We start from the raw sequence: 18,999 nt of genomic DNA on the forward strand, positions 1-18,999 counted from the left end.
GAATGCAGCTCTGGGGAATAATAGAAGTTTAAATCAGGAAAATTGTGGTTTAAAAATATGCAATGTGTGTGCAAGTTTCAGGCAGACATTTACTCGATATTTATTGTATTGTAATGAATGGATATGAACCCGTGCTTTAATACAGCCTGCTAAACATAGGGCTGTGTGTAAGACGTTAAAATTCAGGCAGACCCCATTGTGTGATCCTTACTAAATATCTCTTGTATATACTGTATAAACAACAAAAAGCTACAAAATATTAGGGCTTTCAGTCTGAGGGCCAGAAAAGTAATAATGGAGAACGTGGTTGAATAAAATTGTAAAAATGATAAGGAATCATGTTGCTTTAGGTGAAATTTCTATAGCATTGTGTTATTTTTCAAGAACAATGTGTTCTTTTCCACTTATCACATGATTAAACAAGCCTTGTTATGGGCCAGCACACAGCCTGTTTCATGTACACAAAGCATCCACATTGTAGAAGAAAGGTTGGTACACTGCTAAAGCATTCTGGTGTTAATGTATAAGACACAAGACTCAGTTAACTCCCATCATTTATTAACCTCTTAAGGACATATGACGTACCCCTACGTCATATGTCCTCACTTGCACTTCAAAGCGGGGCCGCGCGGCGGCCCCGCTTTGAAGTGCCGCGATCCCGGGTGCCGCGTGTAGCCCGGGACCGCCGCTATTAGCGGGCACGGTCTGATCGCCGTGCCCGCTAATTAGCTAATCAGAGGCAGCTGTCAAAGTTGACAGCTGCCTCCGATTACCGGAGGCAACGTTTCCCTGGTGTCTAGTGGGGGAGATCGCTCCTCCGGGACCTTGTCCCGGAGGAGCGATCTCCGTTACTGATGCCGGCCGGGGACGCGTCCAAGATGGCGCCGTCCTCGGCTCGGCACTCGTTCGTTTTCGGCTGCAGCAGCTGAAAGCAAACGAGTGCCGATCTCATGGATCTCTGCAGCATATCTATGCTGCAGAGATCTCAATGAGAGATCCAAGTGTATATACTAGAAGTCCCCTAGGGGGGCTTCTAGTATATGTGTAAAAAAAAAAAAAAAGTGTTGTTAATAGTAAAAAGCCCCCTCCCCTAATAAAAGTCTGAATCACCCCCCTTTTCCCAGGTTTTAAATAAAAGTAAACAAATAAATAAATAAATAAACATGTTTGCTATGGCCGCGTGCGTAATCGCCCGAACTATTAATTAATCACATTCCTGATCTCGTACGGTAAACGGCGTCAGCGCAAAAAAATCCCAAAGTGCAAAATTGCGCATTTTTGGTCGCATCAAATCCAGAAAAAATGTAATATAAAGCGATCAAAAAGTCGTATATGCGCAATCAAGGTACCGATAGAAAGGTCACATCATGGCGCAAAAAATGACACCTCGCACAGCCCCATAGACCAAAGGATAAAAGTGCTATAAGCCTGGGAATGGAGCGATTTTAAGGCACGTATATTGGTTAACAACGGTTTGAATTTTTTACAGGCCATCAGATACAATATAAGTTATACATGTTATATATCGTTTTAATCGTAACGACTTGATGAACATGCATAACAAGTCAGTTTTACCACAGGGCGAATGGCGTAAAAACACATTTCCCCCAAATAAAAGAAATGCGTTTTTTTTTTTTTCAATTTCACCACACTTTGAATTTTTTTCTGGTTTCGCAGTGTACTTTATGCAAAAATTCAGCCTGTAATTGCAAAGTACAATTAGTGACGCAAAAAATAAGGGTTCATGTGGGTTTCTAGGTGGAAAAATGCAAGTGCTATGACCTTTTAAACACAAGGAGGAAAAACCGAAAACGTAAAAACGAAAATGGGCCATGTCCTTAAAGGGTTAAATTACCACTCAACATGTGTCATCTACAAGACTGATCAGCAGATATTAAATTTTACATTTAGTAAACACACAAAAATAAAATAAAAGCAGTCCAGCAGAATCACATTTTGCTATCACTAAATCAGCCACCTTTCCCATTCCGGACATAATTTTTCATCACTGCCTCCTGGGAGGAAACTGTAATAACCATCACCTCTATATTCTCATAAATAATCTTGGAGATCATAAGTAGAGATCAATTTGTTAAAGCATGTTCTTTGGAAAATCGGAAAATCAAATTTAAAAAAGCCAGCCAATCATCCAATTTCCGTCATTCCTATCCTCTCTGTCCTTATATCACTCTGTTTGTCTCTCTGCCTTCTGCCATCCCTCTCTTTCCTCCACACACAGCCAACTGGTCACCTCCGTTATCGAACCGCCTTGAATATAGGGGGAGGTGCTGACATCACAGCTGATTGGACGGGAGCTAGAGATTATAGTTAATCTTTTTCTCCTGCTCAGTAATGCTCCAGATAGACTGTATGTGGGAATTCGCTTTGCAGAATGAAGCAAGTTTACAGCACATTTTGCAGCAAATCTTGATCCGCTTCGCTCATCTCTAAGGGGGGAAGCACTCTAAAAACTCTGCCTTGGCGGCGACCAAGAGAGCTTGTCTCACCCATAAGAGGTGAGCCTGTAACTCTGGGGGAACTGCTCCCCCCCCCCCCCAAAAAAAAAGGGGGGCACTCTTCTTTGTGGGCTACTATAGCATCTAAGCCCCATTCACTTGTAGGAGGCAGAGCTCTAGTGGATAAGAAGAAAGCAAATTCAGTATTCCATTGTAGAAAATAATTCTGATTATTAACCGTGTAGTATAACGCACAGCCTCATAGTCAGAAGCCAACACATTCAGGTGTGGAATGCAGCCTTATGCTGCGTTTACACGTAACGATTATTGGCCCGATTGTACGATTAGCGATGTCGGATTTACGATTTTTTTTTATAACGATCAGCGTTTAGACGGTACGATATATCGTACGAAAATTCGCACTGCGATCGTTTTGCGATCGTTTAAGCCTATCTCACACATTGGTTATATCGGCGAACGACTGTTCACACGGAACGATTTGCGAATTTTTTGCGTACGATGAACGACGATTTGCTGACCTGATGAAAGATCACGATGTAATATTTATCATGCGTCGTTCGATCGTTCGCTGCGTTTACACGTACGATTATCGTTCGAATTCGACGATAATCGTTACGTGTAAACGCAGCATTACTCATGACTAGTAATACCAGATAGAGCTTATGGACAAAAGATGCACTGTCAATGTACAAAATAATAAGGGTAATCCGCAGAAAGCGGCAAGGTACACACATTGTCTACTGTACCTCCTGTGAACTGGTACCCTGAGAATCGGCAGAGCTAAACGAAATGTCAACTTTTTTTTTATTCAACCTCTTTTTTTTTTCAGACCTTATTTCTAACTTAACTGTTATTCCTGTGTAATAGTACACCAATTTGGTAAGCGGGAGAGCTTGACATAGCATGATTATAAATTGCCTGTTTAGAGCAGAGTTCCATCAGTTCCATTATTTTCTATCTGTTGCACACGCTGTGACTCATTTGTAAATAACAGCTAACACCTTGTATTTTGTAAGTCATACGGCATTGATTTGTTTCATCTGCTGCCTATTTGTAAATATGAGAGGCTGTTATTTACAGCAATACTGTATATCAAATAATTAGTGACCCCGCTGATGCAAATGGGGCGCCTACATACTACATTTACTAGATTAGGTAATGCCGCTGTTAGGAAATGAAGGGTTGTTCTTAAATGTTATTTTTGCCTCATTAGCAGTCTTCTCGGCAGAGGTTTGCTTATTGTAATGTAAGCTCTTAATATTCTTTTGCTGAAACGTGAAGAACATGCTTAATGTGGAGAAAACATAGAGGTTCTTGTGTCAAACGCATCCTGACGCTAGGTTCACATTACATTTCTGCATCCTGTTAGCACATTCTGTGCGTGATTTTGTTTACAGGAAGCTAAATAAAGGTCATTTTTTCTACAGGAAGCTAAATGGATCAACTCTCCTTTCTTTTTGACATTTGCATTAGTTTGCATCCATTTTTAGGCTATGTTTACGTGCAGTAAGAGACCGGCTGTTACGTGACCCGGACGGGTCAGAGAACAGCCAGTCTCTGAAAAGATCATCCCGGCCGGTACTGCAGTACCTGCTGGATGATCTTTGGCACCGCAGAGTTCTGATATGGGCACATCTGTGCACGCCCACCTCAGAACTCCCCACTGCACACTATGGAGCATGCGGCCGGAGCTGCTCGCTCCATAGTGTGCACTGACATGGTTTTCTGCTGCCACTATTCATTGAAAAATGACATGTCATTTTCTTGCGGCGCTGCGAGAGATCCCGGCCGGAGCGTATGCTATGTGTATAGGATCCCATAGAAGACTAAGCAACGTACTGTATCTTTCCATAAAAAGTATGGCCGTTGTTACCGATTGCAAATGAAAAGGACTTTTACAAAAAGATACGTTGTGTGAACATAGCCCTAAACTGATTCTTTATTTATTTTGCTTTTTTTTTTTTAGCTGTGTTGAAGTCAATTGCTATAAAAATAAATAAATAAAAAAAAAAATATATATATATATATAAATATAAATATAAAATATATATATATATAAGGTTTGATAGGATGCAGCAGGTTGCCTATCCTGTAGCATCCTGGTGCCATAGATGTTGTCCAAAAAAAATTAAATTGTCATGATTTTTGACAGGACAAAAAAAATTGTCTCAGATTGACTGTCGTAATGAAAACCGAGCAGAACAGACACTTTTAACCATGAAAAACATTCCATTAAAAAACAATTGATCTATAAGTTAAAGGAGTACTCCGAAGGAAAAAAAAAATCAAATCAAGTGGTGTCTAAAAGTTATACAGATTTGTAAATCACTTTTATCATATATATATATATATATATATATATATATATATATATATATATATCTCAATCCTTCTAGTACTTATCAGCTGCTGCAGGACGTGATGTATTCTTTCCAGTCTGACACAGTGCTCTCTGCTGCCACCTCTGTCCATGACAGGAACTGTCCAAAGCAGGAGAGGCAATGGACATTTGCTACTCTGTACATTTCCTATCGTGGACAGAGGTGGCAGCAGAGAGCATCATGTCAGATTGTAAAGAGTACAATTAGAGATGAGGGCAACTAGAACATGCTCGAGTGATGAAGAAGTTGGATGCAGCCCTAGGGATTCTGGAAAAGCATAGATACTAATATTTTATTGATTATTTACCATATACATAAGTTTGCCGATTTCCTTTCGGCCAACATCAAAACAAAACATAACAAAACCACATAACAAAACAAAACATAACAAAACCACATAACAAAACAAAACATAACAAAACCACATAACAAAACAAAACAGACTTACAATACTAATACTAATTCATCCAACTTCTTAAGCTGCCGCTATTCAAATGCTGAATAATCAAACTCTAGTTGTTTCCATCTCGAAGTACAACAATTCCTTAGTAGGATGAGGTGTGGCCTCCTACAGTTCACCACATTATCTAAATTTTACACCATAAATGTTTCTTAATAAGTTTGTAGCACTTTACACCAAAAGGCCATGTTCACATGGCGTAAGACACCGGCCATTCCGTGACCCGGCGAATCACAGAACGGCCAGTGTCAGAGAAGATCATCCCTACCGGTACGCTGGAAGATCTTCACTGCTGCTGAATTCGGATGCGAGTGCGCACTAATCCGGAGCCGCACGCTCCATTGTGTGAACTGACAGGTTCTCTGCGGTCGCTATTCTGTAAATGATATGTCAGTTTTTTGCGGTGCCGCTAGGGATCCTGGCCAGAGAGTATACTATGTGTATATACACTGCTCGGGATTCCATAGACGGCAGCACTACGTAAGTTCTGTAGTAATCACGGCCGTTGTTGCAAATCGTCAACAACGGCCGTAATTATTACGAAACTTACTTAGTGTGAACATAGCCTGAGGCTACAGGTAAAGATCATCATGTAAAATGGTAAATCTGCCCCTAAGTATTTCTAACATGTTTTTACTATTTTACTTCCATATTGATTTGATATTAAATTGCTGTACGTATTTTTTTGTTATTTTTATAAAATCTACTGTGCTTTCAATGAGAGGCTATATATATATATATATATATATATATATATATATATAGTACATTTATATATATATATATATATATATATATATATATATATATATTGTACATTTTTAAGAGTTGGACTTTCATGACATAAACGCCAAACGTCCCCCCCTTATTTTTCATACTGTTGTACACCATTAACTTGCATTATAAAATAAACCTTTCCATGGGATTCTTTGTATAAGAGTTGACAACTATGTTTTTTAGTATAATGAACTTAAAGGTGAACCAGTGTATTCCAGCTAATTGTACTGTATGTCTATGGGCTATAAACATGTTGGTTGTATGTCGGCAGCATTTCTCACAGTTTGCAGTGAACATAAACCACAAACGTGATGCAAACGGCCTTAATATCATTCAATATCTTCTACATTTTGCCATTACTGTATAGTGATTTATGTTTAGTGGAAGGTCTATACACATACACACATACACTTATAAACGCATCAGAGTTTCATTTGATATTTTTATGACTAATGTATTAGCTGCGAATTGGCAATCTGCAACTTTCCAGTCTGTAGATGAGAAATGTGCTCATTTATTGATTTATGCCGAAAAGGAGGCAGCTCATGTGAAGCACTCTGCATTTTGTATGCAATTACATGTGATTATCTGCCTCTTTTTCTTGCCTTTCTTCTTTCTCTTCTGAAGACATTAGGTGTTGTATAATTGTCAGTTCAAAGCGAAGGAATTTTCCGAATCTCCCATTTTACCACTGTAATGGATCACTGTTTGTCCTGTCCCCGTAATCACTTTTGTGCAGTAATCGTTTTGATGTGAGCTTCAGTAAAACTAACCACTTAATGTCCTTCGCTGTCACCGGTGCTTTATTGTGAATGAGGTAATGGCAAGCAAGTTAAATTGCTCTACGACAAATGTAGTCATCACTAATTACCCAGGAAAACATCATTTTGATTCAATATAAATTATCAAGCAAAATGCAGTTGGCTTTGCGGAGCTTAGAAACAAAGCAACAGAGGAAACCACACTTTGATTCAGAAATACGAGTGGGAGATGATCTGTGTAGAGTCATAATGGATGGAACTTAAAATATTGTATGGACCCCCCTCACACACACCCACTGTCTGGAAAAGAATGAACCCTTAGCTCAAAAAAGGTGCTTTGTGTTGTCAACAACAGTTAAAGGGTTTTTCCAGTGTCAATCTTTCAAATCAACTGGTGTCAGAAAGTTATATAGATCCGTTATTTACTTCTATTTAATAATCTTAAGTCTTCCGGTACTTATCAGCTGCTGTATGTCCTGCAGGAAGTGGTATATTATTTTCAGTCTGACACAGTGCTCTCTGCTGCCACCTCTGTCCGAGACAGGAACTGTCCAGAGCAGGAGAAGTTTTCTATGAGGATTTGCTACTGCTCTGGAGAGTTCCTGACATGGACAGAGAGCACTGTGCCAGACTGGACAAATCTATATAACTTTTTGAAACCAGTTGATTTGAAAGAAAAAGATTTTCACAGGATAACCCCTTAAATATGAAAGACAGAAGTAAAGGTGCTTGTATCCTGTATGCTTTAGGGTATATTCAAAAGTTCTTTTGCGGCAGTACTTTTGGATGGCGATTATTTTGAGTTAAAAATACAGCCGTATTTTTTTTTTATTACAACCTAAAATTCATGTGCTGTACATTATTTTACGCCTGTTATTCCATACGGTGTGCACACTGACAGCCAATTTACCATTAAGTTTTTCAAATTTAAGGCCGTACGTTTTCCACAAAATCTGGCCCTTTTGCCCTTATTTTTATGTTGTGTGAACCTGCACTTATACTAAAATCACATTCTATATAATGCATTTCTTAAGATTTTATAGGCCTGTAACATGTTATAGGCCTGTAATAATAACAGTTTTTAAATATTAATTTTTTTTTATTTATACTCAAGTGATTGGTCAACAGGTCTCTCTGTATGTACACTTGTACACAGATAGCTGTCAGTTGTTAGCGTAAAACCGCCTACTTGACTACTTAGCCCATAATGAACAGGGAGATTTACATGAATACCAAGTTATCCTTGAACTTATCCCACAATCTTTCTGCTATATAACATAATGACTATGGATTGGAAGACTGCATTTATATTCACAATCCAAATAAATGAGGTTCTTAGCATACCATGTGATCAAATAGTGTGTACCATCCCACCACAATATGCATTTTTGTTGTCACAGGTTCCCTTTGAAGAGTGGAAGATATCTAGCAGCTGCCTTTTTATAAATGTAATATTAAGCTGTTTTTTCAAGTGATGTTACTGTATCATACTGGGTACTTGAGGGACATGTCTGTATCTATGTATAAACCTCTTCAAGGGGTGTACCCATCACCTAAACTTTTGTTAGGTGATAGAGAATGCAAAAAAAGCAAAATTGCAAATGCTTTGCTTTCTTTTGGAGTGTGGCTTCCCTGTAGTGTTGAAAGCAGTTGCCTAGGTTCCTGACCACCACAGCTATTTCAGCTATGAGAGCGGTGGCCAGGCTGGAGCACACTCTGGTGGTCGGGACCTCAGGGAGCGGTAAGTATACTTTCCCTCCCTCCCACTGAGCTTACACACATGTCCAGGGCTTGGATTGTCCCTGGAGACATGTGTAACCTCGGGGCGTAATGGTCCTGAAATGAATTATCGGCAGATGGGTAAACCCCTATCATGGGGGTAAATGACAGAGTAACTGCTTTTAATTATATCATGTCCAAAGTTATCAATAAAAAACTGTCCTGTGGGCTAAGAGTTTTCATTACGTTGTGATTTTTTATACTTTAAAGTTTTTATTTCCAGTAATGTATAATTTTATAGTATACATTTACAAAGCTGCGACACCTTAGCTCTATATTCCTGACATTACAGGATGTTAGATGTCCAATTAACATAATCTCTCTTTTTCTCGTAGATACTTCAAAAATGAATAATGTCGTTCCAACATCCCCACACCTTCCACAGATGGCACATCCACATTCCTTTCCAACCATGGGACAGATTTCAAATCCATATGAGCAGCAGCCTCCTGGAAAGGAGCTCAACAAATATGCCTCTCTTAAAGCAGTTGGTAAGTAGTACGGCTGCCTCACTCCAACTTGCTGGATTGTAATAGTCATAGAGATCTTAAATACACATGATACTTAAACGGCTCAGAAACAACTTTTCAGATGCCGTTTCATTTGTTTTCTTTATATAGTTCGATATTGCACTAATTAAAAATAGGAAGTAAAGAGGGTTGATCACTTTATGGTAAAATTGTTCAGTGTACAGTATAAGTATCTGTACTCACCCCACTTGCTGACAACCGCTACCCCTCCTCTAGGCTGTGCCATCCTGGTCTGTATGGTGAATGGTGATTCTGTCCATAATATGGCTGAGCATAGAGGAGAATGTGACCACACCCCTCCCTCTGTGTCCTCCATAGGCATATAAAGGCTCAGTGGTGGACACTGGAGGTGGGGCATGGTCACATGCTCCTCCATGTCGGCCATCTTATGGACAGAATAACCACAGTGGTGGCCACTGGGGGAGGGGCACGGTTACATGCTTCTACATGTCAGCCATCTTATGGACAGAATAACCACAGAGCAGGACAGCACAGTCTGGGGGAGGGGAGCCTGTTTTTAGCTCTTTGAGGTACACAGGGATCTGCTGTCAGTAATTGCTGTGAGTACAGTTCTTATACTGTAAACTGAACAATGTTACTATAAAGTGGGAATACCGTTCAAAAACCAATCAAAATAGAATAACTACTAAAAGTATTTCTCTCCAACAATGCACAACAACTGAAATTTTCAGCCACCACCATTAGCCTATGCTGTATGCCTACAAACGTTTTTGCCACTATAGGTCAAGTTAAAACTAAAATATGAATCAACAGCTTGTTGAAAGGCTGCAGAGGTAGCCAATCTCCAAGCCTGAAGGCTGTGGAAATGGTCATCACAACTGTCACACTATGGGGAAAGGGGGCTGCCCCCAGTGCAAAAGGCTGGGTCGGTACACAGCAAAAGAACAGTGGAGAGCGCAGGAACCAAGCAGTATTTAAAAAAAAGGACCTTGCCCCCCCCCCCCCCCCACGCTAGTGGCAATCCCCTACTGGTATATTCACCTTTAAAGCCATAGTGAAGACAGAAGACCAGAGTGGCAAGTATCTCTCCCCCCCCCCCCCCGGAGAGCAGTCTGGCCCCCAAATTGTCACTTTGTAAGATTTCAGGTTAACCAGGTAACTTTGAAACTGCGAAGCTGCAGGCACCTGGTTTAATGCTCAAATCTCCCATTATTTTAGTGGTGTTCATTACTCGAGTCAAGCACTCAAAATTTAAAAATGCTTGACTAGAGTAATGACTCAAACATGACTCACTCAAACATTTTAATGCTTGCTCAACAGTACTCTCTCCAACATGTCAAAAGTTTTTTTTATTCAAGTGACAGTACCCATTTAAAGGAAGATTTAAATATTTTCTACATAGCTGCATTCATCTAAAAAATATTAAACATCTTATGCTTACCTGTTTGTAATGTGTGCATTACCGTCTTATTGCGTCTCCAAATTAGCAGTGAATCTTGCCACTGATCCCGAAGTGAGTCATCCCAACAGGTACACTTTACGCTACAATCTAGATGCAGTTCAGCACCTTAATGGTGGACAGCTCTAACACTTGACTATTTTTAGGTCATTTAAACCTTTTCTTGTACTGTCATTAAGACCTTAATAATATATTACCTTATGCCATGGGCCTACACTTTAATTCTACATTCACTTTGTATTTTCCATCACATTTTTAAAGGAGAACTCGATTTTTGGCAGAGTGCTGGGGAGGGGTAAGGATGAAAGAAGTAACATGCTCTCACCTCCCCACTCCAGCGCTGGTGCCGCTATCCCGCAGCTACGGTCCTGGGTCTGAGTGGGGATATGGGACATGACGTGTTAGGCCCACTCAGACAAGCAGCGGCCAAGGTGGGACCCCGCTATGACCGCTGAGCAGGCCTGGTTTTTCACATCTCAGGTCCCCACTCAGACCCAGAAGCAGACAGGACTGGGGGACTGGGGCTGCAGAAATACAGCACCAGTGCTGGAGTGGGAGAGGGGAGAGCATGTTACTTCTTTAATCTTCCCCCTCCCCAGCACTCTGCCAAAAATTACCCCAAGCCCAGAGTTCTCCTTTAACTGTGGAGGCATTCTCCCCTAGTAATCCCCACAGATGCATTATATCTCTATACAAAATAGAAATATAGAAATTGCTTTGTATGCAACCCCCCTTATTAATTCTTTCTTTCAGCAGTTCTGCCCCCTTTTCCTTCATTCATATGGGGCATATTAATAAAGTTCTAGCTAGTTTAAAAGATAACAATTGCTGTTTCTTGTGTTTTTTTCCTAACTGAAACATCAGAAAATAAGGAAGAAATTTCTCATGTAACCTTGGAGCTTTGTATTTGTCAATGGCCTAAATGTCCCTGATCCTTTTATAAGGGAGACTGCAAACACAGAACAATCAAAGCATTTAACAAGTGGAAATATTGCCCTTGTCTGTGTCCTGCAATTTGTTCTTGCAAATAGTTGCAGAAAATACTATAATTATTTCTACTTAAATGACTGTTTCTACAGCACGGTGACTGGAGTTGTTCTTTGTATTAGTTTATCTACTGTATGTGAAATTTATTGATTGTTCTGGTTCACATAAAGTTAAAGAAACATATAAACAAGCTGTCTTTTAAGAAACCTTGCTGCATATTTTTGTTTCGTTTGTAACTAATGTTAAATCAGCAGGGAGGTGATATAATACATCTTTGCCATTTACTTTTTTTTTCTTTTTGCCTGTTTTCTATATGAAACACAATGCTATAAATTCATCCACTTATTGAAAAGCTGCAGTCGAGGCTCCATGACTAAGGCCCTTTGGTCTGTAGTAACAGCAAAAAAGAGACCAAATGCAGGAAGTGATGTCAGTTGTCCCTCTGCTCAACACAGACTGGCCCAGTAATGTTGTATGCTGATTGGCCAGTGGCCGTAAACACCCCTGAACAGTGCTGCAAAATAAGCTAATCTAAGGGCCCACCCACCAGCTCAGAGTGGAATGCAGAAGCGTGAGCAGCACAATGGGGCACTAAATAGACCACTGGAGCTGCAAGATTAAAATCTACAGCATACATAAGGCAAGCCTTAACTGTATGTTTTCTGGCAAGGGCGAGGGGTGGGGGGAAATTAAAGACAACATGCTCACCTGTCCCTTTGCCCGTGCTGTGCCGCATCACCGGGCTCCCGTACCTGGCCGGGTGTCCTCTTGTCCCGAATTCCGAGTATGTAACAACCCAGGCTGAATGTCACAAGTGGGTTGGGATGAAGCCCATCTCAGCCAATCAATGACTGCAGCAGTGTCCCACCCCATTTACTTACTGGCTGAGTGGGGCATCGGTCAACCAGGTTGTGACGTAGCCAGAGTGGAGCTAGGAAGAAAGCCACCTGGGGTCCAGGAGTGGTGTACAGGGACAGGTGAATATAACTTCCTTTTTATGTTCACCCATCCCCAGCCCGGAATACTTTTTTTTGCCCCATGCCAGATTTCTCATGCAACAAGGGTGGTTCCTAAAGAAAAAAAAAATATTACTTATGTCAGTACTACAAATATTGTCCAACTGGGGTGTATGGGGTGTAGCTGTAAATCTGAGTCACGCAGCAGTGGGATATTACTGAAATATTACATTTACATATATTTTCCATTTAATATAATGTTTAGCTTGTTTAACCTTAAGGAGGTATTAGAACATTTCAGAAAAAAATGTTCCCTCAATCTGAAACAAGAATAGTGGTGACGTATAAAGGTAACATACAGTGGTTGTTTTGATCTATAATATGTACATTTTTATGATGGAGAATCCCTTTTGCCTTCTGGAACTGTTTCTATCTAGGGATTAGTTCTTTCAAGGATACACAGATTTTTTTTTCCAGTTCAGGAATCATTGTGTGGTCAACTAATTATAAATAATTAGAAGTCATTTGTTTGAAGACATTACCTTTAGGCTATAGTTAACCCACTGGTAGTAAAGCTGAAAACCCAAAGTAAACCAGCAAGTAAAAAAATGCCTTTATATGTGAGATTTTCAAAGGCTAACATCTTATAACTTAATGTTCTTAAAATTATTTACATGAAACTACCATAATTATTTAACTTACCAACACCAGTAATTCTTTTATTCTAGATCCCTCGTTCGTTGGGCACGTTTGTAAGTTTGTAAGGTATTCTGTACCAAAGAAATAAGAAATCACATCCCAAGAAATAACACTGCTGCATTTTACTTGGCTGTAGAGTAGAAATTGCCAGTAGCCTGCCCCCTAATATGACATAACTCAATGCTTGACAGACTTCCTGGCCATCCCCTGCAATTCGAACTGTACATAATATGGTTAGTACAGTAATAATAGACAAAATATATTAGAATCTTTCCTTTTCAATAGATTTTTAGTTCGTCCAGGGCCGCCCCCCCCCGCGTTCAGAGCAGGGCCGCGCAGCGGCCGAGCTCTGAACCGCCACGGTCCCGGGTGCCACTCGTAGCCCGGGACCGCGGGTATTAGTGGGCACGGTCCGATCGCCGTGCCGCTAATACAGTAATCGGATGCAGCTGTCAAAGTTGACAGATGCATCCAGTTACCGAATGCAGGTGTTCCCTGGTGTCTAGTGGGGAGGATCGCTCCCATGCAGCACAGATCTCCCATGCAGCCCCAGGGGGGCTTCTAGTATAAGTGTAAAAGTTAAAATAAAAGTGTTATTATAAGTAAAAAGCCCCCTCCCCTAATAAAAGTCAGAATCACCCCCCTTTTCCCATGTTATAAATAAAAATAAACAAATAAATAAATAAACAAATATGTTTGGTATCGCTGTGTGCGTAATCGCCCGAACTATTAATTTATCCCATTCCCGATCTCGCAAAAAAAATCCCAAAGTGCAGAATTGCGCATTTTTGGTCGCATCAAATCCAGAAAAATTGTAATAAAAAGCGATCAAAAAGTCGCATATGCGCAGTCAAGGTACCGATAGAAAGAACACATCATGGTGCAAAAAATGACACCTGACACAGCCCCATAGACCAAAGGATAAAAGCGCTATAAGCCTAGGAATGGAGCGATTTTAAGGAACATATTTATGTTAACAATGGTTTGAATTTTTTTACCGGTCATCAGATACAATGAAAGTTAAACATGTTATATATCGTCGTAATCGTAACAACTTGATGAACATATATAACAAGTTTAACCCCAGGGCAAACGGCGTAAAAACAACAAAAAAAAAACAAATAAAAGAAATGCGTTTGTTTTTTTTGTTTGTTTGTTTTTTATTTCACCACGCTTTGAATTTTTTTCTGGTTTCGCAGTGTACTTTGGTACAAATGCTATGGCCTTTTAAGCACAAGGAGGAAAAAACGAAAACGCAAAAATTGAAATTGGCCGGGTCCTCTAAGGGTTAAACTATAATACTAGGAAACTGCAAAAATTTAAATTTTCTAATATAATAGTATTGGATTTTACCACTGTAGCTGCTAGAGTATTTCCAACAATAATAATATACTATAGAATGTTTCTGATAGAAGCATTGGTATCTCTTTCCAGGTTTTAGGAGGCTATTGCTATACTTTTTCCCGACAGTATACAACAATGATTGTAATTTGAATTAAAGGGTATATGCACTTTGCAACTGACCTACTGAATGTGTATCGGTATGTGACCACAAATTCACACTACATAGTGTTTTTTGTTTAGTCTGTAACCATGGAGATAAGAAGACAAAACACAACAATCACTGAACTCGGGGAGATCAATGAAAAAATCCAATGGAGTGCTCATTTAAGAGTCTCTACTAATTGCCCCCTACAAAATTTAAATATGCAAAGAAGGGGTACGTGAGTCTCAAAACACAGGAATAGCCAGATATCCCCCTCTCCAGAGAAGAAAGCCTGAGGCCAAGGAGTGCCTCCTAGTGGGGAGAGCACCAAACCACCCTGATACGTAGCCCCTCAGGTCCTCACTCTGTTGCAAGCATTGGTATCTAAATTGGGTGGCCCCTATTAGTCAAAGTCTAACTCTGTTGCGAGTGTAATGACATAGGATGAGGGTTACCAAGACTAGACATCTACAGACAGCTTTTTGGGGGTATTTGCCCCTAATCAGTGTGAAACAGGATTCTAGCTACCAGGGGTAATGAAAAATAGACCAATAAAACACAACAATCACTGAGCTCAGGCAGATCAATGAAAAAATCCAATGGAGTGCTCATTTAAGAGTCTCCACTGATTGCCCCCTACAAAATTTTAATGCAAAGAAGGGGGGCCGTGGAACCTCAGTTGCGAGCCTCAAAACACTGAAATAGCCTGAAATAAAATAAAAAAAAACTGCTCTAGACAGTTACTGTCTTGGACTCAGCAGCAGAGAGCACTGTGTCAGACAAAACACCACTTCCTGAAAGGCATACATCAGCTGATAAGTACTGATAGGCTTTTGGTATTTTTTTATAGGCTCAACAGTTCAATATATCCCCATATTATAATGACACTTTCTCTTGTGGGTGCACAATATGTGAAAAGAGTCCCCTCACATTTAGTAGTCTTCACTTCGACTTCTTTTATTTGAACGCTGTAGTTCAGTTAGGCTGTGTGTGAACAGAGCACTGGAGGTAGCTGGAGGCTGGTGTAAGGAGGCCCCGCCTTCCGAAACGTTGCGTGGCAGCGGAGAGGATGCCTAGCCTCCGGTGCTCTCTTCAAACTCAGCCGAACTGAACTACAGCATTCAAATAAAAGAAGTCGAAGTGAAGACTACTAAATGTGAGTGGACTCTTTTCATATATTGTGCACCCACAAGAGAAAGTGTCATTATAACAGGGGGATATATTGAACTGTTGAGCTGATATTAGCCAAAGAGGTTGTAATTGGCTGTATCCCAAGTTCACACACATACCGGTGTGAAGTGAGTGGTTCTTGACCAGATCACATAGTATAGACGTATTTTTTATAGAACTTTTTTACAAATCTGTATTACTTTCTTACATCAGTTGATGCTCTCCAAAGTACCCTTAAACAATTATTTTCTTTTACATAGTTTATAAGGTTAAAAGAAGTTACAGTGGTGCCTTGGATTATGAGCATAATTCGTTCCGGGACCACACTTGTAATCCAAAGCAAATTTTCCCATAAGAAATCAATGAAATGCAGACAATTGGTTCCACACACCAAAACTAATGACTTTTTATTCTAAATAAGATGTAAAACTAATAAAACAAACATTTAGAAACAGCTGAATATGGGATATTATAAATTACTGTACAGTATAGCAATCAGCATGTGGAGTATAATGTATAGCAAGTGCATAAACCTTAAAAAACTGCAGCAGTTTACAGATCCCCATAATGCAGTAGTGTAATACTGTACAACAGACTAGAATAGAGAGGCAGGGCTGCTGTCAGAGGTCTGTGTGGTCACATGACAGCAATGGGAAAGGCGTGTGTGTTCAGCATGAACCAATCAGGAAGTGAGAATCACAGAGTTGTGCAGGAGGACAGTGACAGAGACTTTTCTATTCAGCAGTGGGAATGGCTGAGCGTGAGTGCAGGCACATTATAGCAGCAGTGTGTATAGCTGAGTGTGAGTCTAGGCACATTATAGCAGGAATGGAGAGGATGGAAAACACAAGGGCTGACAAAAACTTCAGGGAGCATGAAGGAATGAGTGGGGCAGATGTGAGCACATAGCGGGGTTACAGCTATAAAAAGATTACCTCCACAGATAACCCTCCCCCACTCACCCTCCCACCCAGTACTCCCAGTACAGGGAGTACATAAAGCAAAGAGATGCTCTTAAACCAAGTTACAATTTTGAAAAACTGTGAGCTCTTCTTGCAAAGTGCTCTCAATCCAAGTGAAACCAAATACCTCTGTTAAGTTAATAAAAATAAGTCTGGTCCTGTTGAATGTCTAATAATGGCTGATTATTACAGGTTGCCTTTTTTAAGGTGGTCACATGTGTATACCAGCATTGCCTTTGCCCTTCTTATTAGGTATTTGTTATTAAATTTCCACCTTAAAAACATAACACTCCCTTAAATCTCATGGGAAGATTATTCATCTATATAAAAGGCTGTAACTACAGCTTTGACATTATTTGTTCTTATTCAGCTGACATCCTCCTCTATCAAACATTTGTTATGCAAATCTTCAGAAATCACATCTCGTATTTTGGAAGATATAACAATTTGTTTTCAAGCATTTGTTCTTCTATTAACCCATCATGCTGAGTCCATAGATTGCAAACATTTGAGCATATGTGCATGCACAAAGCAGAATATGTCAGCAAGCACGCTCAGGCACCTAATCTGCACAAACATACGTTAAATGCTAGAGGGCTTCAGACAAACCTAATACAGCCCAAACAAATAAACGTATACTAGTATACTAAAACAACGGGCCATGTGTTCAATTTAAATTTGCATTCAAAGAGTTTGCATTTACTATCAAAGGTATCACCTGTTCTGGGAAAAAATGAGGATAACAATTTAAATGTGCAGCTGGTTTTCTGCACATGCAGCATTGATCACAATTTATGTCTACATGTAGGTGTAGATTGTATCTAAAATCCAAGCCAGTTTGGAGCCAGCATTGTGTTCTGTAGAGGCACATGCACAACTCACATGCACTTGGATTTAGGCAGAGCCATACACCTCCACATAAATCTAGTATGCTAGAGGGTGCTGGAGGGGGATTTTAGCAGTATGAGACACTTGTCCTAATAAATCCCCCTTAGATGTCTCACTTTCTAGAAAACTGCTGCTCACTACCTGTTGCCATTGGAATTTAGTCTCTAACAGCAGAGGCACCAAGAGGAGCACAGGAAGTGGGGGAGGGTTTGGGAGAGGGAGAGAGAGTGTAGTCTGATCTGCCTTCTTCAGATAGCTCACATTGTACCTGAAAGGTAAATCAAGGCTCCCTACTTAACTCTTACTATCCATAAAGTTCTGGGCAACTGTCCCTATGTTTGTAGTCTTACTGTTCACTGTGCTGCCTCCTAAATGCAACCTCACCCCCTCCCTTTAGCTTGTTATCAGCAGCCGCTTCCTGTTTAGACTTTTTTTTCTGATTTAACCCATTCCTCGCTGTGATTTAGCAGTTTTTCCCCCCTTTTGGGTCACATAGCACCATGCTAAGCCAGTGCATTAATAACCCCCTAATCCTTCTTCAACAAACCATCTATAGTTCTGTACTGTTTAAATAATCCTCCTGTACAGTGTCAGTTCATGGCATAGCAGAGAGGAGTAGGTCCGAATCAATCTCTGACACTGTCTCCTGAAATGTTGAGAACAAAAATGGGGCTCACGGAGGCTCAGTAACAGCTGGGACATTACAAAAACTGTTAACAAGGCATGATGTTTTTTAAATGTTTAAAAAGTACAGTACAGGTATATTTTGATGTATACTGTATTACAAATCAATGTTGAATATACTAGTAATTGATAAGTGCTAAGATGTACAGTTAATCCCAGTCTGATATTTCAGAGCCCAGGTGATACAGAGAATGCTGGGGTCACTTTCAACTTTTACACGTCAGGGATAGTGCTTACATACAGAGTCCATGTGAGTACATATACAACTGCATGCTGAACTATGGAAACATTGCTGCTGTACATGGGCGAGTAAAGTTTATATTTTTCATATTGAAATTTTATTTAGATAGTTTGATGGATTGTCAAACACTACCTGCACGGATAGTATTCCCAGTGTACCCTGACCTTCTGAGAAATGTTTTTTAACTTGACCCTGTACCAGTAGATCTAACCCTTTGGCTATGTTCACACAACGTTTTTTTCAGCTCCGTTTAAAATGACGTCCGTTATTTTGAGTCTAAAATAACGGACGTTTTTCAAAGCCTGGCATCCCCTTAGTGCAATGACAGGTGTTTGCACATT

The 18,999-nt window shown here is 40.1% G+C and overlaps 1 protein-coding gene across 1 annotated transcript in view; it reads left to right on the forward strand.

Moving 5' to 3' along the window:
• SHISA9 (shisa family member 9) overlaps window positions 1-18,999 on the forward strand; it is a 266,177-nt gene that overhangs the window by 230,746 nt on the left and 16,432 nt on the right. Inside the window, exon 3 of the mRNA XM_069985414.1 lies at window positions 8,971-9,126. Within this exon, the coding sequence (XP_069841515.1) occupies window positions 8,971-9,126 (156 nt within the window). The remainder of the gene's footprint in view (window positions 1-8,970; window positions 9,127-18,999) is intronic.

This window comes from Dendropsophus ebraccatus, chromosome 9, assembly GCF_027789765.1.
Source record: "Dendropsophus ebraccatus isolate aDenEbr1 chromosome 9, aDenEbr1.pat, whole genome shotgun sequence".
Lineage (NCBI taxonomy): Eukaryota > Metazoa > Chordata > Amphibia > Anura > Hylidae > Dendropsophus > Dendropsophus ebraccatus.